Source organism: Thermobia domestica, chromosome 6 (genome assembly GCF_964235325.1).
Source record: "Thermobia domestica chromosome 6, izTheDome1.hap1.1, whole genome shotgun sequence".
Classification (NCBI taxonomy): Eukaryota; Metazoa; Arthropoda; class Insecta; order Zygentoma; family Lepismatidae; genus Thermobia; species Thermobia domestica.
Genome location: NC_137459.1, coordinates 9,097,378 through 9,121,982, shown reverse-complemented (window position 1 = coordinate 9,121,982; position 24,605 = coordinate 9,097,378). Strand labels below are relative to the sequence as shown.

General features: G+C 37.4%; 1 protein-coding gene across 4 annotated transcripts in view; it reads right to left on the bottom strand.

Annotated features, from left to right (window-relative positions):
- Window positions 1-11,372: 11,372 nt before the first annotated feature.
- LOC145687839 (uncharacterized) overlaps window positions 11,373-24,605 on the bottom strand; it is a 43,815-nt gene continuing 30,582 nt past the window's right edge. For all 4 annotated transcript variants that reach the window (XM_081761298.1, XM_081761296.1, XM_081761295.1 and 1 more), the window contains exon 3: window positions 11,373-18,977. In XM_081761298.1, the coding sequence (XP_081617424.1) occupies window positions 16,021-18,972 (2,952 nt within the window). In that variant the 5' untranslated portion in view covers window positions 18,973-18,977 and the 3' untranslated portion in view covers window positions 11,373-16,020. The remainder of the gene's footprint in view (window positions 18,978-24,605) is intronic.

Here is a 24,605-nt window from a genome sequence, read left to right as displayed (position 1 = left end):
TATTACTTTCCGGACAAACCCTGTATTAATCAATCAACCAACTGAAAAGTCTCAGTTTCAGAGAGCTTTCCGGTAAGGAGCGCTGAAGATTCTATATTTCTCTTTATTCAAGGTAAAGGTACTTGAAGTTTCAGGACCCGAATTCCATTCCCATATCCTTTTTCTAGGACACAATTTTAAAATATACGTTTTTAGTTCAGTGGGCCGTCCTACCCTCTTTCTTCACATCTGTTCGTCCAACGAATGAATCATATTCTCGCTTCTTTGGGGCTTATGGTGACCGCCCCAAGGAACTAGGGAGAAAAGTATTCACAATTCAAATATGTCTGTATTAAGTACTATTAAGTACCACACATTTTGATTAGACTCTGCTATGCTTGTCACACATATTGGATCGGTCGGGAAAAAGACCATGTTAGTATTTCCCAATGATAAATGCTGAAAGTTCAAACAACCCTTTGGAGGGGGCGGTCGCCCCCTCCGCCCTCCTCGTGGATCCGCCAGTGCCCCCGTCTAGAAAGCGAAAACGAACGAGGTTTCTGGAAAGTATTCAGAGGTGAATGGGAATTTCCCTCCTTCTTCTCCTTCAATTACCACATTGCTGTTTGCCATGTGCCAAATTACAATGAATTTCAATTAAATTATCATAGTATAATTAATTCCTTGTTGAACAATCAATACTTTTCAGTGGAAAAAGGGATCAAATTTCAATGTTCCAAATCAAAGTAAGTAGACCAACGTAAAGGAAAAAAAGCGTAAAATTTTCCATACAATTATGCGTAAAATCCAAACATCAAATTTCCGTGTAATTAAGCTTACAGTACAAATTTTATGCCTATTTTCCTCACAACTTTATGGGTTGATTGCCCTGTGCTGTGAGCGCTCCATATAATAAACATAAGCTTCAGCAATTATTATAGCAGAAAGCAATGGATATATGGAGCCAAGCACTGTATTTTTTGTTTCTGATTTTTTTTCTTAAATAACATCGATCGTTTTCGATCATTTTTACAAACCAACTCACTACCAATTTTACACATATAGAAAGTGACCCCCCCACCCACATAAAGGAGAATTTAAAAAAATGCTAGGACACATTCTGTTTATTTTCAATAAACAGTTAATACACTGAATTTCAGCTCCGTAAGTTTAACGGCTTGCGAGATACTTTTTTTTTTTTTTTTTGAAAAATTCGGATCCTCACTACCTCCTTAGGATATTATGCATTATAATAAAAGCAACATAACATCCGAATTTGGATTAAGGCCTAACTATATACCAAAGGAATTTCATTTGACTTTTCAATTTGACCGTGATGATCAGGCACACATAGTTACATTCATTTTTTTATAAATAATTTTATATTACCGTAATTCAAAAATGTATTTTTTCCAGTAGTTAGCTCTAAAAACCCACAGGTCTCGAAAGCAAGTTGTAGTGTAAGTCCTATTGCTATTATTACTGTGCCTGAAGTTCTTTTTTCACTTGGTTAGATATACTCACCTCAGGTAAGTAGACAGAAACAAGTGGAAAAGAAAAGGAAATGAAGGTCTTGAAAGTAAAACGGTGACAAATTTACCAGTCTTCAGAAGATACTCTCTACAACGCAGTGAGCAGAGAGGGTCGGTAGATCATACTGAGTCGGTGGGTCGCAGTGGGTGGTGGGTCACAGTGGGCCGCATGCTGTTGACCCACTGACCCACTCCAACTCTGGGTCTCAAACTCGAGACGAGATCGAGATCGAGACTAGTTTTGGTCTCTGTACCATCCTCTCAAAACTGAAAACACTACAGTAAGTTTATTATCCTATCTTCGAAGACTTAAAAAAAGTTTACATTGCTACTACGTGATTTAAAACAGGCTATTGTGAAAATGATGACTTGTATGCAAATATTTTACTAATGTATTGAAATCAATATAATTCAGTTGCTTGCAAATGTCTTACATGAAAACGTATCCTAAGGTTAGTAGCTTAGGCTGCGTTTTATGGTTCTCATCATTGAAGCCAATAAATAGGCGATATTAAAGAAATATTCTTTAGATTTATTGTATATTATCCGAATTGGACGCGCGGAAATGATTTAACTCGATCTTGACTAGTGTTGCCCACGAGAAGAGACGTCTTGTTAAGTTTGAAGAAGTCTTGTCTCGATTCTCAAAGGATTCTTTTTCACTTCGTTTCAAAAAAATTCATCTTGTTCAGTAATTTTATATTCTTGACTTTTAAAAGTAATCTTGGTCAATTTTCACATTTAGCAATAAGAAATTTAAATGCTTTATTGGGATAAGTGTTAAATAATTAGCATTAATTAAAGATACATATCGCCCAGGTTTCTTAACCAATGTTCATATCGAAATCAGAGATCTGTAGCTAGGGTTAGTTCGTCTTCGACCATTTTCAGCCCTCCTGAAATTTTTACTTCTTTGTTGGTTGTATATCAGATAACTTTGCTTCTATGTTATTTTTGGTCTTCGGGTAATGAATCATAAAGGATAAAAGAAATATATTGTATTACCAATGGTAATAAAATAAAACTGCCACGTATTACTCTAACTGTATGTGAATTCTTCTACAAGAGCAAGCGTTATCATATTACAAAATAAAAACTTGCAATAAAATATATCAATATTTTAATTAACGCAAAAATAAATAGGGAAATTATTTTTAAATAGGAAATTATGTAAAAACATGCAATTCTATGTTCTCCTATCCGTGAATACAAATATTTTGAACAAGAAAAAAATTTAATTGAACAGTAACCAACCACAAATTTTATAAGGTGCATGATCTACGCAAATAAGAGAATATTAAAAACTATGGAGTACTGTCTTCCCTGGAAAAGTGCTACTCCTGATGTAAGTCAGAATCGTCTGTTGACGAATCTGTTTTTTCCACCAAAACTCTACTTGAGTTGACTGAAGATTTCTGTAACTGTCTTCAATATCCTCCACGTCCCTTGTGTAATTTCTCCAATTGTCAACTCTAATTCTGTTGAATACACTATTTAATAAAGACGCCAGTTTTGGTACGGGTTCGCCTTTCATCTTTTGGGATGCTATCGTCCGTTTTAATTGTGACCACACCATTTCAATTGGGTTAAGTACGCAATGATATGGAGGTAATCTTAAAACAACATGCCCATATGATGCTGCTAGTTCGTCTAATTGCGTACCTTTTCTTTTTCCGTTCGCAGGCAGTTGTTCATCAATAATTTGGAGAACGGGTATTATCGGGACTTAACTAGATATGGCACTATTGTAGATTCACATATAATTAAGAATAGTTTCTTTTCTCCACGAAATATTAGGCTTCGGATTAATTACACGACTATGGGAAGAGGCATTATACAAATATATAGAAGATACCTCCTCTAAGCGTTTTAGTATGGAGTTTTCAAACTAATGCTCGAAAATTTCTGCGTTTATTGTCCTATGATAATCGACAGGAGGAGCATCATTTTCTTGAGAGTTATAAATGAACTATCCACAAAAGCAAATCGGCCACCAAAGTGCATAATAACGATCGTTTCCCCTTTTTTGTCCGAAGTTGCAACTGTGCAATTGTCAAGAGTCGTCGGACAAATTTTTGATTTGGCACGTGTTGCTATCGTACAAAGTTTCGTCTAGGTATACGTCACAGTATCTTGCGGAACGGTGTCTCTAAGTAATAACTTCATTGGACTCAGATTTCGCGCTTTTTCTTGGCACTGATTTTTACGAAAACCCCATACTATGTAATGTTCTGATGGAATAAGGAAATTCATACTGTCTCGGATGTCTTCACAAATCATCACGTTTGTAATTAAAAAAAAAAAAAAAAAAAAAAAAAATGGAAGGGAGAGTCCCCCAAGTTCCAGTACTGAGAAAATTAACAATATTTTCCAGCGTACCTCACTTTAGAATAGTGAAGCAATAGGAGATTGGTTTACATCGGATAACGTCTTTTTCAGTTGGTTTGTCGCTAGCAGCATGATATCCACTTTTTATCCACCTGAAGGCATACTTTTCTGCATTGAAAGATGTATTGTCTGGCCCATTAACGTTTATGGAAAGAAGAGATTCGAGAGTTTTTACTGATAAATGGTTTCTACCGTCAGTATGCTGTAAGTTTAAGTTGGAAAAGCCTCTCTTACACTCTGCAGAAGAAACTGAAAGCAATTCTATGAACAATTTTTCGGGAAGCAATTCGCGACAGTAAACATACTAAAATAAATAAATAAATAAATAATCGCTACTAAACCATGAAGTTGAATCATTGCACTTCAAAACAGTTTATGGTTAAGAAAGGGAAAAATATCTTCCCAGGCTGGGAAGACTGAATTAAATCTGAAGACAGGGAAGTCAAAGTTTAGAAGGGGGGAAATTTCCAGGCTTCCCTGGCTACAAATAAATCCCTGAACCATACTACCTACCTTAAGTTGTATATTGTAGCACCAAAGACTCTTGCAGGAATTGAGAATGAATATTTACCCTTTTAGAGGCATTTACACTCTTCGTTTTTATTTATTTATTTATTTATTTTTTATGTCTATCTGAAGGAAAGAGGATCCTTTTAAAAAATGAAACCTTCGTTAGTTCAGTTTAGAAATCTGGCAGCATTGACGCCTTCGCGAACCCCAGTGAAGTTTGCGGTTGCTAAGCTACAGGGGGTAGAGGAAAGTTTTTCCTCTTCCAGGAGAAATAGTCGTTTATCCATGGCCCCGAGATTACTTGGGATACATGCCTTTATGTGAGTCATATTTAGAAATAATACAAAACTTCAATATGTACAACGTAAAACTTAAAAAAAAAAAAAAAAAAAAAAAACTTCAATATGTACACACTAAAACAACGGGAGAGAACATACGGATCTTTTATTTTTACACAAATTACATGGTAAAATTGAGTGTCCCAACCTTGCTTTGAAGGTTCAATTGCACGTCCCGTCAGGTAAAACTCGCATAGCAAATAGCAGTATATTTACTGCAAAAAGGTAAGAACAAATATCCTCGCTAAGTCTCTTAATGGAGGATGAGTGGTTCCTACAATGCAATTGAAAGGATATCTGCTATAGATGTTTTTGGAATGTCGGAAACAGTATATAGGAACAGACTTAAAAATATATGTGATAATGAAAAAAAAATGAAATCTGTGAGTTTTACGTCCCACGGTTATGCCGGTTAGGCTAAAGGAGACGGTGATGATGAGAGATGAAAGAAATGGTGGAATGAAGAAAGTGGGAGAAAATGGGAGAATCCCGAGAAAACCCACACACACGGTGTTTGTCCACCACAAAGTTCACTTGGCGGGGGCTGGGATCGAACCCGAGACCCCAAGCACGAGAGGTGAACGCTCTACCATTGAGCCACCGCGGCCCCATGATAATGAAAATGTATAACCTTGTTATATAACTGTGAGTAAATGCATTTCTAAGGAACAACACTGTAACTGGGCCTAGAGCCTGTTGTGTTGAATAAATAAATAAATGTGTGCATTTTTGCGATACAGCTCAGTGCCTAAATTCGTGATGAAAAAGTACCGGGGCCCTTCCTGGTTACCATATATATATAATGTGTGTGTGTGTGCGTGCGGTTTAGTCAAATCTTGTAACTTAAATTCCAGGCACTTCCATATTAAATAGAGTTGGGAAAAGTTGTGCAAATACAAATCAAACAAATTTCATGACAACATAGTATTTTCACATTTTTTATGTGAATAATATCAAAATAGCTGAACTTACCTCTTATAAGACAATGGATGCAGTTAAGTCACAGTAGTTTCCATAAAGCTTCCTTCGATTTGTCTTCTTCTGCCTCCTGTCTTTTGCAATTTGAGAGGGTGGTGTTTCTTCCTTGGGATATCCAGCGCTTAACGTACGGGAAGGGATCCCAGTGTGACAATGGCGGACCATTAATATTTATTATCATTAAAGATGACACACTTTCAACCGATAGCGCTTTTCTAGTTGGCGTGACATTATTCATTACACTGAAACCCCGCTCACATTCAGCATTGCTGACTGGTATCGTTTGCACACACTGCATTAGTACCTTCCTTCCCCCCCCCCCAGACCTGTTAAAGTACGAATTTTATCAACATTATTTCAAATGCGGAGAAAGTTTAAAAAAAAGCAACGAGAAAAGATCCGGGGCTTAGTCCCGGCACCCAAAAAAGTACTGGGGCCGAGCCCCGGCTGAATTTAACCACTGATACAGCTTGACAGATGAACAAGATCCCGGTGCACGGGCCATTCAAAATTCCATCACACACTGAGCATCACTTCGGTTCAAACAAATTCCCGTCTTTCACCACAGGTGTTGCGTCCTGACATGGGTCCAACCACTGAGTACTGGTGTCTGAAGTCCGATAGTAAATCCACTTTTCGTCTGACGTCACAATTCGTCTAATGAAACGTTGATCCATTGCATTGTTCAACATTTCTTTAGATACTCCCACTCTTCGTTATACCTGCAAAGGAATAAGATCGTGCGGGACGATCCGGCATCGACTCGCTACATCAACCATCCCTTCTGCGATGTTTTTGGGACTTCCTATCACGCATTCCGGCAGGTGGCAGCAGGGAATACCACTGGGTATTTAAGCAAGGAACAGGATGCGAAGTCTATCTTTTGGCCACCACATGGGGGAACCAAAAAGAAGAAATGGGTTTGCCATGGGAGTAAGTGGGTGAAATGCATTGAGTGTAACTTAGAATAGTGTACTATTGAATTATTGAGTGATATATCAATTCTGGACATTATGCTATTATGCGATATCGTTGTAGCTGAAGAGGATATTGGACCATCGCGGGTTAATCTGTGTGGCTGAAGGACACATAAGTCTCAGAAAATAATCATATTCTAATTATACATATCTGTACAGTCTGTACGAGGACATCGTTTGTAACTAATCAATTTTAATAGACGTTACAAGCTAACACTTTTTGAAACCACTTTGTTGACACCATGCACCACATGTGTTACTGTGGCTACGTGCACCCTCCCATCTGTTCTTCGGCAAACGCCAGGGTGACATCTGTACACCTTGCCAACGCTAGCCAATGTCTTTTATATGTTCGATTTTGTAGTACCCATCTCGGCAGTCAACATATGGGTGCTGGTGCTCAGATTCGCCTCCACAGCTTGGCATACAACCTCCATGTTATTGGTAGAATGTCTTCTTGCACGTTCTTTTTCAGACAAATCATAGTCACCCCTTCGTCACACAGATATTTCCTGCTGATTCACAGGCTGTGTGTCTCAGTTGAAACTCATGCAGCAAATGTCCATGTTAACCACAAATATTTCTAGGGGTACGCAAAGTTCATATTCTGATATGGCGGGAAACTTATGGGGAAACCCTGGTATTAGATGACTATACGTCGTGGTCCCTCCATTATACTTATGACTGTATATCAACTATAAAATAATAAATCTGAGAATCCGGGAAGTGTTGACATTGAAAGATGGCGTGAAATATTCCCATGTGACTAATGTGTACATAACTACGTGTTTCTTAGAATTCCCTGATTTTACAGAAACGAAATCATGGAACGTAGTAGGAAAGATTGATTTTATTTTATTTAAGCGTTCCTTTCAGCAGAGAAGACATATGAGACATGGGCCTACAGCTTAACGTGGGATCCGAACCACATGAACTCCCGGCCGTAGCAGGAAAGAAACCAAACCAAAAAATCGCGTTTGTTTTGCAGTAATGTAATGAGTAAACTCTTCCTATCTGAAATTTTGTTAGGATGAAAAAATCTGCTAGGCAATACGTGTATTTTTTGAAGCACGAAAAAGTCAAAGATATATATATATATATATATCTGTGGCTTGGGTCTAAAAGGGCCAATGTCACTTTTTGGCAAAAATGAGATGATCGTCAAACTTTAACGCCTATAAATGGACATTTTCTTTTGCAAGAAAACCAAATGTTAATATGAATGGTATATATTCCAAGCTACTTCGTGTTGATATTTGCTCTTCTTGCACAAGAAAACATCCATTTATAAACGTTAAAATTGAAGAGTATCTCATTTTTGCCAAAAAGTGACATTGGTCCTTTTAGACCCAAGCGACAGATATATATTAATTTACCGAAAAGAAAGAAAAACATTGTTAAGTATAGATATGTAACAACACAAATAAATACTGCAAACATTGCAACAATATATGTTAAGGTAAGGAATTTCACTTAAAACTTATTAGTAATGTTGACAGAAAAGGAAAGTGAACGGAACGAAGTTTAGTCACACTTACCAGGTACATTCGCGAAGTGTCCCCTCAGGATTGGTGTAAAATTGATTCAAATGCTGTTTCCCGTGTTCCAATATGTATTGTACTAATTTTAAGGGCCCGTACCGGTAATTTGCATACTTATGGGCCTTTATATATGCGAAAATCAATCATACATTACTATAGCACTCGGTACACAATATTGCTTTTAGTTTCTTTAGATGTAACTAGACATGAATGTGGATATATGAAAAACAAATTGGACCTCTGACACATGTTATCCATCCCGGTCGCCATCTTGGATTCAACTTTCGGTTTTTCAAATGGGAATAGGTGCAAGCTATACATCAAATTGATGTATAATTTTCTCGGAAATTCACTGGTGTAGTGAATTTTATCATAGCTTGTACTGTTTGAAAGGTATTGCATGTTAATGATAGAACGTATACGCCTACGTCCTTCCGGAAAGCTCTTTCGGAAGGACATTTTACACAGCCGCCGTCTTGCCAGTCGTACCAACATGACTTTTTCTGCGCTACAACTGGAGTTCATGTTCTTTCCACCAGGAGAACCTTCTGTCCTGCTGAAGTACACAAAGTACTCTAATTTACAGATAAACATGATAGGACTTTTAGGACGCAACGTCCTGCCGGAAGGATGTTGTACGTTCTATCATTAAAGCCCTCCAGGCACTTTGCGAATAGACATTGCAGAGTAATATCACTTACTCTTATGTTTTTGATGTTGACAAATCAACTTCTAACTGGAAAAATACTGTAGGTATAAACAAATTCTTTACAACATTGGTGTCATAATCTTATTACATTTCTGTGAGTGGCTATTATTACTTCCATGTTATACTATAACAAGGACTATTGTATTATGGTCAAAATACCTAACGTAAATCCAGATCCGACCAGATTTGGTGAAGACCTACCATTTCCGTATTGACGTCAGTGTGTCTATATGTATGTACGTTCAGAGAATATTTCGTCAACGATAAATCACGTAAAAGATTACATATACACACGGGGCCCCGCACAGCTTTCTACTTGGTTCAATATCCGTGAAGTGCCTGACATTTAACATGCAATACCTTGCAAACGGTACAAGCTACGGTAAAACTCACTACACCAATGAATTTCCGAGAAAATTTTACATGAATTTGGTGTGTCACTTGGATCTATTCCCATTCGAAAAACCGAAAGTTGAATCCAATATGGTGGCCGGGGTGGGTAACATGTTTCAGAGAAGCAGTACTTGATCTAATTTGTTTTTCATATATCCACATTCATATCCAGTTACATCTAAAGAAACTAAAAGCAATTTTGTGTCCGATCGTTATTGTAGTGTATGATTGAATTCCGGATATATGAGGGCCCATAAATATGTAAATCACCGGTATGGACCGCTAAAATTAGTACAATACACATTGGGCCGCGGAGAACTTTGCATTTGAATCAATTTTACAGTAATTCCGAGGGACACTTCGCGAATGCACTTTTAAGAATTTTCAACATCAGAAGAGGGAATTTGAATAAATGATAAAAGTAGTTCTTCCATTACATTAAAAGCAACCATCGAAACTTCTATTTTAGACTCTAGATTCTTATACAATGAAGAAGTCATATATATATATATATATATATATATATATACATAATACAAACAGAATTTTATTACCCAGGTAGTTAGCACCCAGATTGATTTCAAACATTTGCAGCATTTCGCACAAGCTGTTTCAAGCTTGATCGATGTTCAATTTTCAAGGAATCATCAGTGCAGAGAATATTAAAACACAACCAACTCTTCTAGACAGAGAATGGAATGATAGTCATTAACCACTGACATATTCTATTACATCCCAACTCTCAAAAGTCCCCGAGAATACGGGAAATAAGTATTTAATTGTTTTCCTTTCTTTACATATATAAAAAAATCACATTTCGTGAAACCTGCCCATAAGAGCTTTACACACACAACTTTCTGTAGTTTACAGGTAGGAATATTCTGTACAAAAACAATTTGCATTGGTCATAGTTGAGTTTTCTTACTTTCCTGAATTAACAGTACCGTAATTAAACTATTAAATAACTGGTGTCTAGTTTACAAGTCACATACACTGGGAGTTAATACATATACGTACTGTATATGAAAAAAAAATAACCATTTTTAATACCAAATTATATAATACAGCATTTCACAATAAAATGTTCATTTATTCGATATGACTTGTAGAAAATGAAGCTGTGAAAACGGCGTTATATTTATGGCACGTAAGTATGGTTTTAACTCTTCAAGCAAAATGCAAAGAGTTCTCCTGCTTGAACAAAACGATGGAATGTAGAAAGATAACAATAAAAGTACAATTAAATTTGCTTTGAAACACACTTTTAACGTTGCGTACAAGATTTTATACAACTATAAATGAAAACCAAATTGACAAGGTAATACACGACTCTTATAAAAATTAGTTATGCAACAATTTCGACACTATGCAAGTGTCTTCATTCAGATAAATAAAAATGCTATATCATTTTTATAATTTCTGTAAGAATGTTAACATTTCAAATTCCAATTTGGACCTTTACCATCACACACACAAAATTCATTTTTTTCCCCGTTCTGTTCAAGTCATGCCTCACCATAGAATAGCAATCCGAAAAAAGACAGAAACCTACGACAAAATACTGCTTTAAAAATTCAACAATTCATTTAGAGAATGACTGAACACATGGTTTGTCCCAGTTGTTCAAAGTTTCAAGTTTGTATCAGAGATGGTTGAAAATAGTAACTTTAACAGCAATTCTTGATTCGCCTCAAATTCATGTTAAGTTGAGAAATACTTATTCAAGTTTTCACTAATTGCCGTTGAAACTTTACTGAAGTGCAATTTACTGGCCACATACAAAAACGGGAGTCCCAGCGAAAGTAACGACCCCAATGAACTATTTATGCTTAATTGTGCAATCCCATATTATTAGAGAACCCATTTTCGGTTTTAGTAGGGGGTCTGAACCCTTTATCACCATTACTCCCTTATCTGAGCTAGAATTTTTAAAATACAAAGGCGGAATACCTTCTTTGTCTCACTAAAGCCTTTCTTAATACCTAAGCATCAAAGCCTGATTGGATGCCGAGCTTTCAGACACATGATGGATTATTTTTTAATATGACTACGTCTGAGGGTTGAGAGCAGAACTGTACCAATTTGTCACTTAAAGAATCAAGGATTCACCTTTATCTACCATAAATTTTAAATTCGAAACTTTCGTATCTTAAAACCGTACGAAACGGGCTTCTACAGGGTGTCCAATATACAATGCAACCCGGAGTTTGGGATAGTAGAACTTTTGAACCTGAAGTGATACACAAATAATGGTTATACCAAAATAAAGCCTTGTTCATGCATATATTTTTAAACTAGGAAGCAACTATTGAAATACAGTAGGAATCACAGTGTGTTGCCAAGTGTAACCGAAGGTGTAAATCAATTTTTTTGCAAAACATATAAATTGACTCATAACTCATACGTATGGATGTTCTGTCGTTAATTTTCAGTTTGTTTAGTTGGAGTAGCTTGGAAACTATGGAGCAGAAAAAAGAATTTTTCATTTCCACCGATAACTAATCGGATGAGACCTCTGTAAGGGGGAACTAGGAAAATCGTAGTTTTCATAAATTAACACACTGAATTGGCAACCTTGCTGATGTTTCAGTGAATCAAAAGGTGTGTTAAGTATCTGTGTACATTATGCAATTCCTGAAAACAATTAAAAACAAACTTTGAAATTATCATGATAAAATTTTTACTTACATGCACTCGGCAACACTGCTATTCATTTCTATGGGGCTAGTTAAAGCAAGAGGTATACAAGAACAATTCTTGAACTATTCAAGACCTGGAAACGAACATTTGCAGTGCTATTGAGAACATTAACACGTCTAATCTTCGTAAAGTTGCTGCGAACCTGGTGAAACGTGTGAACCAATGTTTGAATCAAAACAGGGGACACTCCCAGCATCCGCTGTAGAGCTGGTAACTCATTTCTGATAGTAGCAGTGTTGCTGGGTTCATGTAAGTAAACGTTTTATCATGATAATTTCAAAGTTTGTTTTTCATTGTTTTCAGGAATTGCATAATGTAGACAGATCTTTAACACACCTTTTGATGCACGGAAACATTAGCAGGGTTGCCAATTCAGATTGTTAATTTATGAAAACTACGATTTCCCTAGTTCCCCCTCACGGAGGAATGAAAAATTTTTTTTCTGCTCCATAGTTTCCAAGCTACTCCAACTAAAACTGAAAATTAACGACAGAACATCCATACGTATCAGTTATGAGTCAATTTACATGTTTTTGCAAAAAACTTCAGTTACATCTGGCAACACTCTGTGGTTCCTGGTGTACTTCAATCGTTGCTTCCTAGTTTAAAAATATATGCATGAACAAGGCTTCATTTTGGTATAACCATTATTTGTGTATCACTTCAGGTTCAAAAGTTCTACTATCCCAAACTCCGGGTTGAGTTGTATATTGGACACCCTGTATAACCTGTCATAAATATCTTAGCTATATAGCATGGCATCAATTTCGGTCACGAATATAGTGGTCCACCCTTTCCACTTCTCAATCCCTAATCTAAACAGAAAATGCAATTATGCTTTAAGTACAAGTATCTCAGACAGACGTCATGTATTTGCGTAAAGCGTACTTTTTTTTTTTTTTTTTTGACGGGGGGACAACCCACAGTCACATATATGAGATTAGGACACAAGCTATTATTTAACATGGTTTTCTTCTAATCTTTTAAACATCACAGAAGGAATTAACATTTTCTAAATTTAAAGTGAATAATGTGCGTTTTAAGTCTAAAATTATGTCATCACGTGATAATGACATATTAAATTCCACCTCCATTGTTACAGAAAATTATATTAATAAATATAGTCCTACTTCATCTTAACAAGTGACCTTTTTCTGCCCCGAGTTATTTATTGATGGTCTTACTCTATGAACATCTGATTCTATGCGGTTATGAACGGAGATAGAAGGATGCGCCCATGAATGCATTTATTGTGCCTGAGAACTCAAAAGAGTGATACGCAACCTTACACACCCGCTGGAAGTAACTGATTATTGCTTCCAACGGAACAATGGAACTCCACGTGACGAGAGGTATCATTTTTTATTCCAGTCTGAGAAGAGGACAACTCCTGTTGAAACATGAAAGAATAGGGTCGATCATAGAGCTTTGATCTCTCCAGGTTATTCTTTCAGCAATGACAACCATGACACATGTATGGAAAGAAATAACTGAATGCACCTGTCTGCCTCTTCATTACCTGACTACTCCTTTGAGTAGAAAAAAATGTATCTCTGAGTCATGGCCCAAGAGAAAAAGGCAAAAAAAAAAAAAAAAAAAAAAAAAAAAAAAAAAAAAAAAAAAAAATCAGTATACGAGCTGCTGAAATGATGGTAATTTCAACTTTCCTATTGTCAAGTGTTCTTCTGCCGCTGTGGTACTTTGATTACACGGTCTTCGGCATTATAATGGAATTCTTTTACACGAGCATTCACTATCACTAAAATAAAAGAATCCAATAATACTTTAAGTCGAAGGCAAGCATCTAAGTTTTGAAATAACTTTGAGAGTTAACAAATAATATAATTAAAACTTACATTAATTATTTTCTTTATTAAAAAAAAAAATTCGTTAACAAACGACTGTTCTTTATTGCTACTTAAAAGTAAATTAATTATGCATATATATATATATATACACAAGTATATCAGTTGAATATTAGATAGTTTCTAACGTCTGACACTCGTGAACAACAAAAGTTACTTCAAAACGAATGGACTAGATAGAAATGCTTTCGATACATTTTCTACTTCGCAATTATGTTTTTAAACTAGCCTTTGGCTAGTCTTAATTATGCATATACCTGTAAACAGTTTCTTTTTACAATAATATGAATTAAAATAATTCGTATAAATAAACTAATAAGTGAAATTATTTTTTTAAAAAATATACATATCTTTTACACCTTATCTTTACCACCAGTGTCCATTAAGATGGCAATATGGAGTTCGTTTAATATACAGGAGATAATAACTAATTTCAACATATAAATATATTTTCGCTTTACGTCTATTATTTACTGAAGAATCCTCCATTAATAGTTCATATTACAATCATATCTACAATTAAATTGAACGATATTGATATTTTCTAAGCAAACTTAGTGTTTCTTTCAAAAGACACATGCTTGCAATCAAGTAAAACGGTATGCACTTTGTTATTATCATGTATGCTATGTATCATATATGTCATTATCATATATATATATATAAACGGAACAAGAGGTATAAGTACTGTATGTACAAATTATGCAAAATAATAGAAACGAAAGATAATACTTCCTTAATATTGCCGTAACTGTTCTTAATCAATTACCTACGATCGTTTTAAAATTAAGGCAAGTCATTTATTGTGTGCGGCGGATAATTCATTTTGACTTAAAAGTTATCGAATACACAAGCTTATCGGGAAACACGTTCTTTATTGTTTAGATGAGATGGAAATACCATTTTGAAACCTGCTACTTGCGGTGAAAACTCCAGAAATATGCAGAGAACATCAAAGATTAGACAGTCTAATTTTATGCCTAGTTCTAGCTAGGAGTTTAGGAAGTAAGTTATATTGTCTGATGAGCAAGGAAGCTGTTTATAATACTAACGAAGATTTATTTTTTTAAGTGATATTCTGAATTTGTAAGCAATGGTATACACATTAAATTCATATCTCGTTCGCTTGCGGAGAGCATTATTACACAAGAATGATTAAAAGATTGCGATCTTGGCCAAGAATTTGTCAGAGGTCTCAAAATTTTTGAACGGCCCCTAAATCAAGTTTTAGTATTGTCTACGGAATAAGCACATCATACTGAGTTAAGTGATAGTTTGGGTTTAGCTACATTATATGTAGTTCTCCGTACAAGAAAATCTTTAATTGAAATATACTGGATGTTTTGATCTAAAAACACAGTAAAGGTAATTGATAGGTTAAAAAAAGATAGCCTGGTTAGCTTGTCCTTTTGAAATCTTTGTTTTGATACAGCTGCCCGCAAAGCAACGAAATGTGAGGTTTATCTGTTATATTGCTCACAAGAAAGTTTCAACACACAAGACTGGAAGTGCACCTCAATTTCCTATTTCTAACTCCGAACCACAAATAGCTGCCATCAAATTAACTTTAATTTCACATATCATTTACAATTTTTAGAGAAAGCCATCACCTAAAACTTAAATAATTGTTAACAATTCACATGAAAGCATAACTTATGTAATGTGAGTTTTGTTCGATATATATCATATACATTGGTCCTGTTCTGCAGAATTAATCGCTGTACCATATTTTGTAGAACATATTCAAGAGACAGAATAGAATTTTGATTAAACACACGAAGAAATGAATATTAATTACTGCCAAAATAAATTGATCTGCCACACAACAACTACACAATATACCTATAACTATACATAAATAAATTTCTCTCTTTTAAAAATAAGAACAAATGAGAAACCGGTATTCTGCCTTACAGACAGGTTTCACTGAGCAATTCAATCAAAATAACTTAACAGAATCCCAGCATCCAACAGGTACAGATCAATTAAATAAAAAGTACAACAGAACAATTAAAGACCAAAATTCACGAGAAAAAAACAAATAGTTGTTGTTCACCTCCGAATGTTAAGGCACCAAATTAGAAGCAATTTTTCAACCTTTTTCTGAAATTTAATCCCACGAAGAACTTCTTCGCTTGTTTCTTCTTTTCGATGAACTTCTGTCCTCTTCATCGGTTGAATCACCATCATTGTGTTTCCGCCCTCGACGGTATCTTTCGTCCTTGCGACTTCTCTCACCTTCTCTATGTGGCTTTTCCTTATATTTATCTTTCGCTTTCCCTTGTTTACTATCCGTTTGACTCTTGCCTGACTCGGAACTTTTTTCACTCCTCTTTCGCCCATCGGAATCTACTTCCTCTTTCTTCGCTTTTTCCTCACTTTTCGGTTTGACCTTGGAAGCCTCCGCTTGCTTTTCACTGTTAGGAGTGGTGGGCTTCTCAGCTTCTTCCATTTTTACTTCGATCCTAAAGCTCGGAGGTAAAGCACTCCTAGCAACCCCAGCAGCAAGTCTCAGCTTCTCCTCTTCTCGCATGATTTCTTCAATCGCCAACACCTTTTTCTCTTCCTTCTTACGGCGCTTTTTTAATTCATCTGCCTCCTTATTTGCTGTATCCACTACGGGTTTCGTCACTTTTGTGGGTATCTTATTCTGCTTAGCCATTGAAAAGGAAAGCAGTCGTTTCTTGGCCTGAAGCTTTCCTAACAGTACAGTCTTCGTTGGTATCACTGGTTCAGGCTCTGTAGCAGTGGGTTGTAGATCCTCTGAGGAGCTCTCTTTCTCTGCTTCGGGCTCCGTTTTCACTTCACTTGTTCCTCCCTCTTGATCGTTGCAGACACTTTCATCAACGTTACTTCCCATGGTAGGGGTGGTTGAAGAATCTGTTCCTTGTTCAACTATAGTTTGATTATTTTCTTCTGACTGATCTGTAGCCGAAGACTGGATTTGAGGCTGCTGCGTATTTGAGTCTGTCACACTGTCATACGGAGGTACACTTTGGAATGCCGACGGGGGCTGCAACACAGGTGGATGAGTACTAAGATTGGGTCCACCGGGAAACGCTAGTATAGACTCAGTTGAAGTAGCTGGGCTATGAGAAGACTCGAAGCTTTGCGTTGAAGATGGCGTAGGGACTCCACGATCTCCAAGCATGTCAGAGAAATTTACAGGCGGAGGAGGCCTCATAAGAAAATCTTGATTCAATGGATGCTTCCCTAAATTGGGAGGGTATGGAGGGAAGCTGGGTAACGGAGGTGGCGGCCTAGATAAGTCAGGATGAAACGGCATCACTCTGGGCCGAAAGTTCCTCTCTTGTGGGAAAAAATTTGGAGGTGGCTTTGAAAAGTCTATGGAATTAACATTGAACCGCGGTGGGTTCACCAATGGCGGTGGCAATAATGGTGGTGGCGGCGGTGGTGGTGGTAGAGGCGGCGGAGGTGATGTTTGACACAACAGTGGCGGCGGAGGAGGAGGGGGACAAAGAGGCATCACTTTCGCTGGCGATTGGGAAGCCGATTCACTTAACTCAGACACTGTCCCAACGAATGGTTGGATACTAGGTCTCTCTAACACACTATCATTCAACCCCACTCTCTTATTTTGTGCCTCTTTACTTTCATCCATTAATGGACACAACTTGTTTTCAGATGCCACTTCGTACTCCGCCATTAGTACATCCGATGGAGTGTATTCATTGCCATGTAACGGCTGGGTCACACCGGACGAAACATCACTACTAACACTTCCTTGATTTGAATGAATGGTCTCTTTATCATTGCCTGGACGATTCGTCAAACGCATAAGTTCTACTCTCATATCTACATCTTTCGAGGGTAGGCCTATATCTCCATCTGTAGATTCTGTAGATTCTGTGGATTGCACACTTTCTCTCATGTCCACATCCTTACACAGAACAGTATGTCGCATGTCAACATCTTTATATTCAGTGTTCCCCCTAAAATCTTCGTCCTCATATGCACGATTGCATTTATCCATCTCTTCCTGCTTTCTTGTTCCTTCATCTTCTGGGAATGATGCCGATTCACTTTCTTCATCAGACGCGTAATGTTTGTAAGAGTCTTGCACGTTTGTAACTCGAAACTCGCGGTCTTTATTGTTCCTAAACACTGTCAATTCCTCATCATCCGCACTAGAAACACTTTGAACTACACCACTGACAGTATTTGATTCCTTGTATCCAGATAAATGTAAGTGTATTTGACTAGCATTTCTGGCATTATTCAATGAATTGGTGGAATTGGAGAACACGTCATCACGATTCTCTGAAGCACAATCAACATTTTGGTTTTTCCGAAAGCTGTCATTTGGATGGTATTCACGACTAGAATCAATTTTGGGTAGTCTATCACGTGGCAAAGGAGAAAAGCGTGATTCATGTCCAGTATAGTGCTTGAAAGAACTACCAGACACATTTGTACGAGAAGAAGACGTGTTACCTACACTTTTAACTTGAGCAGAATTTCTAGAATCGCCATAATATTCTGAAGGGTCACTAAAAGAGCGTGAAACTCTTTGAGAGTCGGGCGAATCGTTCTGATTGGAATATTGAGGAGCATTATACTGTCCATAGCGATTGGAAAATGCGGATCCCTTGTTTGACTGAGCTGACTGTCTACTAAAAGAGAGATTCCGTTTTGGGGATGAATGTGTGTCCCCAAAACTTTGTCCATGATCATGCTCCACTTGTTGATAATTATCGTGGTACCTTTGAGCACGAGGCAAATTGGCTCCGGACCACGATACGCTACTTTTGCGCCACGGCTGAGAAGGCGAATCTTGAGGCTTTCTACGAAAGAAAAGCGCGTTACAGTCTTCACGAGAGTTGGCTTCTAATGTATTACGATTTGGATTCCAGTAATCACTTTGATCTCCGTAGTTTGACGTATCACGATTCCATCCCCTACCAGTGATTTCACGACGCACTGTACTCTCATTCTTATACTCATTAACATCAGGGACTGACTGCATATCATTCGAACCTTCCTTCATTGGTCTTTCAGTCCAAGCAGTGTCCTTCATTTCATCACACGCAAAAGATGCCATCCCACCTGGAAAGAGAAACGATCGGTATTAGAATTCCTTCTAAATCAAGAGAGTACACTACAATGTTATTTATAAGAATAATAATAAGCATGAAATAGAAAATTAATATGTAGTACAATTCTATTCGGGGGAAGAAAGTGTATTTCTTAAGAGAGAAACTAGCACACTTTTAAATATTTTGGGCAAAGTCAGTAGTAAAGCTTTTCTATTTCAACTGTGTCCCTTCTAGCGCTGCTGTCGATGTGTTTTCCTATACCTCGCTTCAACGAGGAAGGACAAGTTGCTGCGACCAAGATCTTTCAATTGTTGGATGCAGAAGCGTTGCCACAATGAATTATTTTACAAACTTCGCTGTGCTCTGTCTTGTTAGCCATTCTAAGTAGCCTACGATCTTCACTCGTCAAGATCAAGCGACTGAATGACAAATTGGCAACACAGCTGACGTCATTCACTTCCTTTCCCTACGCAAAAGGCGGGTTTCATCCGTCAGAGGTAGCGGGCGTGGGGCCGAAGTATGTTTCGCATATTTTCCGAGGGGACACCTGAGACAGATAGGCTCTAGTACTATGAACATGTTAACAATAATCATGTAAAGTTGTATGAAGATAATTTTAAATTTTTTACAGGTGATTTCAAATAACTGTAACGGAAAATTATGGTTCAGTCAAACGGAAACTTGATTGACAAATAGCGCACAATTGCTCTGAAAGATTGCAACAATGATACACATGGTTTCAAAGCCGACCAATAAATAACAAACACTAAGTTGAAACGCTACACGAGGGTGGAGCAGTAGTGTTAAAATGCCGCCACTGTTTGTAAAGCTCCAGAAATAAGCAGCAATCTGTCATAGAACCTTTCTACTTTATTCGCACATCAACTGGAGTGACAGGCATCCATCACCATTCTTTTATGAATTTCGACAGAACTGATTCTTTCTCATCCTCTATAGTGCATTTTGCCATTGGTGTCGCTAGTTTTACACCACTGCTCCATAGCACGAGTTTCTCGCATTAAGAATTTGAAAATTTCGCGTTTTGTTTTTCATAATTCGCGTTTTGTCACATTTTCCAAATAAAGTTTCGCATTTTGTAGCTTTTGCGGAAAAGGCAACAGACAGGACGATGACAAGACAGGCAATGTGTGTTATGCGGTTGACCTTGAGTAGCAGAAACCAGAAGGTGTCTGCAATGATGCCATTGGGTAGCTCATTAAAACGCCCCCTCCCCATCCACCTAAGATAGTGATAGCTAAGGCACAACATGTTCTCTATAGCCATGTCGGAATCACCCAAAATGCACTTTTCATGCACATTCTACCGTTCCGTCAGCGGAAAACTGGCGTTTTAAAATTAATGAAAACGTATTTTTAAAATTTCGTATCTTGTTGGAAATTTCGCGAAAAATGCCAATTTCGAGTTTTATCGCGCAACGGAAACCAATGAAAATACACATAGAGTATCATAAAACGTCAAGAAACTGAAAATTACTCAATTCTGACATTTTTCGTTTTTTAGCGCATTGCAAAAAGCTCGTGCCTCTAGCCACAGCATTAAAATATACACTCAAATATTACAATAATCCTCGATGCTGAAACGAGACATAACTGCAAATCATCCATCGTCAACAATAATTATAAAATTACCATAAAACAAACATACAACAAGAAATGCACGACTGCTAAGTAAGTTTCCACTCATTTCTGAAAACAGTGCTGCTAACTAGTGACTAAACATAGAAGTATCCCCTTAGTAAATATATATTGATGAAATGAGGTCATGAATAAATTAGTCTAATTAAGAAAATTTACACATTTTGTTGTAAAGGTTTTAATACCGGGACAATTAGCATCTTAAAGGTAACAGACCGGAACCACGGGTTACGTAACAGGATTCCCACAGATTTTTGTGAACTGTTTTCCCTGACAAAAGTACGCTTATTTTTTCCACACTTTTTCGCAACCCTATTAGTTCAGTTAGATACTTCAACTAAAGGTAGGGCACGAAATTCACTGTTGATGCAAAGGCTGATACATAAGAGATCCGAAGTCATAGGCCGAGCAAACGCGGGAGTCTGGGGGCGGAGTCCCCAGATAGCCAAAGGCTAGTACGTGCACACAATGAAGTCGGTTAATTACGATATCAGCCTAGCTCCGATGAATATCACTTGATTCTAATGAAATTTATATGAAATAACCGCCAGAGCATACTTTTTCAAACAAAAAGTAAATCAACATAATTGGTGCACCTTTATCGAGATTACGAGTGATTATACACACAATTATGGTATGAACGCTGTCAGATATTGAGGTCTAGATCCGGAGACTTTTGTTAAATTCTCATGAAATATGTGTGGAACCACTGGGAAAGAACACGCTTAAAATAAAGAAATAAATAAAACATTAAAATAGGTGCACATGCGTCGAAGAGTTTGCTTGAACATATGCATAATCTTAACTATACATAAAACTACATGAGCTGGCATAAATTAAAAGGGTACTTCCGATTGACGTGGTAAGTTGAAATTTGGCATGATCGTAGCTTTCCAAGACTAACCGACAGGAAAATTGCCAAAAGCGAATACTTTTTATTTTTAGGGGGTCTAAAGGAAGGACGAATAATTTCCCCATGTTATTTAAATGGGTGTTCTTTTGACCTATAATCTCATGTTTTAGGTACTTGGAATTGGAATAAAAACTTGAAATTCGGTATGCTTGTACGTTTTCGTTAGCGTTAACTAAGTAAATAAGTAAAAGTAAAAATTTCCAACTGTAGAGTGGTTCTATGGAGAACTGAAAAACCTTTTCCATGTTATTTATATGGGACACCTTTTACACCCACAAATTATTGGGCACTTCCTCTTTTTGGGACTAACCGACAGGAAAATTGCCAAAAGTGAATTGTTTTAATTTTTGGGGTGTCTAAAGGGGAGATGAAGAAATTCCCCATGTTATTTAAATGGGCCTTTTTTTTTTTAGACCTATAATTTCATACTTTAGGTACTTGGAATTGAAAAAAAAAAAAAAAAACTCAAAGTCGGTATACTTGTACGTTTTCGTTAGCGTTAATTAAGTAAAAATAAAACTTTCCAACTGTAGAGTGGTTTTATGGGGAACTGAAAAATCTTTCCCACGTTATTTATGAGACATCTTCTACACCCCAAAATGTTTAGGCATTTTCGGCAGAATTAGAATGATGAAATTTCGCATGATTGTAGCCTTCCGGGACTAACCTACAGGAAAATTGCTGATTTAAGAGGTGCGAGGTCGTAGGCCGAGTAAACGTGAGGGTCAGGGGGCGAAGCCCCCAGCTGTGCCAAATTCAGGAAATGTAATTAAAGAGCAAATGCATAAAATTCACTCTTGATGCAAAGGCTGATAGATAAGAGATGCGAAGCCGTAGGCCGAGCAAACGAGGGGGTCTAGTCTATATAAAATTGAAAATCATTATGTTTGTGATTCTAAATCTCCTGAACCGCCCGAACGATCTCGATCAAATTTGTAACATAGATGAGGTTTGAGGCTGGGCTGGTTTTAGGCTATTCACTTTGATTGTAGAACTGACGGGGCGGGGGAGGAGGTATAGAAAAATAAATAAAACTTAACTCCTGGACCACTCGACCGATATTGATCAAATCTTCAACATAGATGAGGTTCAGACCTGGGATCGTTTCGTGATTTAAGTATGACGGAGGAACGTAGGGGAGGAGAAATATAAAAATCAATTTATATAAGACAAAGTGACTTTTTTGTAACTTAATAACTCTTGAACTCTTCGACCGATCTCAATCAAATTATCAAGATACATGAGGTTCGGATCTGGAAACATTTTTGTAATTTCACTTTAACGGTAGATCCTAGGGGAGAGGAGGGGGACGTATAAATAACAACTAATAAAACCTAATAACTTTTGAACCACCCAACCAATATCGATCAAATTCTTAACATATATGAGAATCGGGCCTTGGGTGCTTTTTATCGTTTCACTTGAACGAGCCAACCTAGGGGAGGGATATATATATATATATATATATATATATATATATACCCAAGGGGAGGGGGAGAGAAATTTAAAAATAATAAAAAATGACCGATATTAATGTTGAATACATAGTTTTCGGGGTCGATGAGAGAAACAGTGATACCTCTGATGCTGTTTTAATCCAAGTTCAACCCTGATAGTTGGGAGGGGGAGGGGATAAACATTTAAAAATTTTCGAAAATGACTAATTTAATGTAGAATCCATAGTAGCTGAGATTAACAGTGACATTTCCGATCCGGTTTAAATCCAAAATCAGCCCCGCCACTTGGGGAAGGGGGAGAAAGAAATATATAAAAATGGTCGAAAATTGCCACTATCAGTGTCGAATTTATAGTTTTCTGGGTCGCTTAGGTGAACAGTGATACTTTCGATACCGTTTAAATTCAAATTCCACCTCGCAACTTGGGGGAGGGGAGGAAGAGATACTTAAAGATGATCGAAAATGACCGATATTAGTGATGAATCCACATTTTTCAGGGTAGCTGAGATGAACGGTGACACTTCCAATGCCATGGTCCGCAACATAGGGGAGGGCGATATATATATATGATGGAAAATGACCAATATTAATGTCGAATCCATGGTTTCCGGGGTCGCCGAGATGATCAATGATCTTTCCGATGCCATTAAAAACGAGAACGGCATATTTCACGGGTACTAAACACATGAGATACGAAGTTGTGCATTTAAATTTTCATTTCAACCCAGCGAAGCGGGTAATATATGCTAGTCTATATGTATAAAAATTAAAGTCACTATGTGACTTTGTACTGTTTGGACGACCCGACCGATCTCGATGAAAATTTCCACATAGATAAGGTTCGGGCGTGGGATGGTTTTCATCATTTCACTTTGACGGCGCAACTTTGGAAAGGGGGAGAGGGGAGGTATATATCAAAATGATCGAAAATGGCCGATATTGTTGCCAAATCCATAATTTTGGGGGTTGCTGAGATGAACAGTGATACTTACGATGTCGTTTAAATCCAAATTTAGTCCTTTATGTCCAAAATAAAACTATTCTCCCCGTGCGAAGAACGGGTATTCTCCTAGTATATATAAGCGGTTAGCGTACGCGCCTTTGGCGTGGGAGATCCGGGTTCGATTCCCGGCGGGAGCTCATGATTCCACGTTAATCAGTAGGTTCACGTTTCATATAGCCTCGCTGCTGAACGGGACGTTAAACTCAAAATCAACTCAACTCTCCTAGTATATATGTAAACTAACCTAGTTTTTATAAAGCATGTTAAAGAAAAGGTACGTACTCAGCTCAGAAGGTCAGAGACGCCACACTGTCTACATTAAGGAATTCAAGATGCTGTAGCTCAACTGATTTCGGAGTTAAGGGATTTAGGATTTAGATTTCTGGGCTTTCGGCATCTGAGGCCATTTAGCCCTTCACGATTTGAGAGATGACGTCCCTCGGCGAACACGCAATCCGGGGAAAAGGAAGGAAGAAAGGATTGGGGAAGGAAGGAAGCGGCCTTCGACCTATACGTTAGGTACCACCCCGGCATTTACCTGGTGTGAATGAGGAAAACCCAGGAAAACTTCATTCAGGGTGGCTGGCCTGAAAAAGCATGTTACACTTTT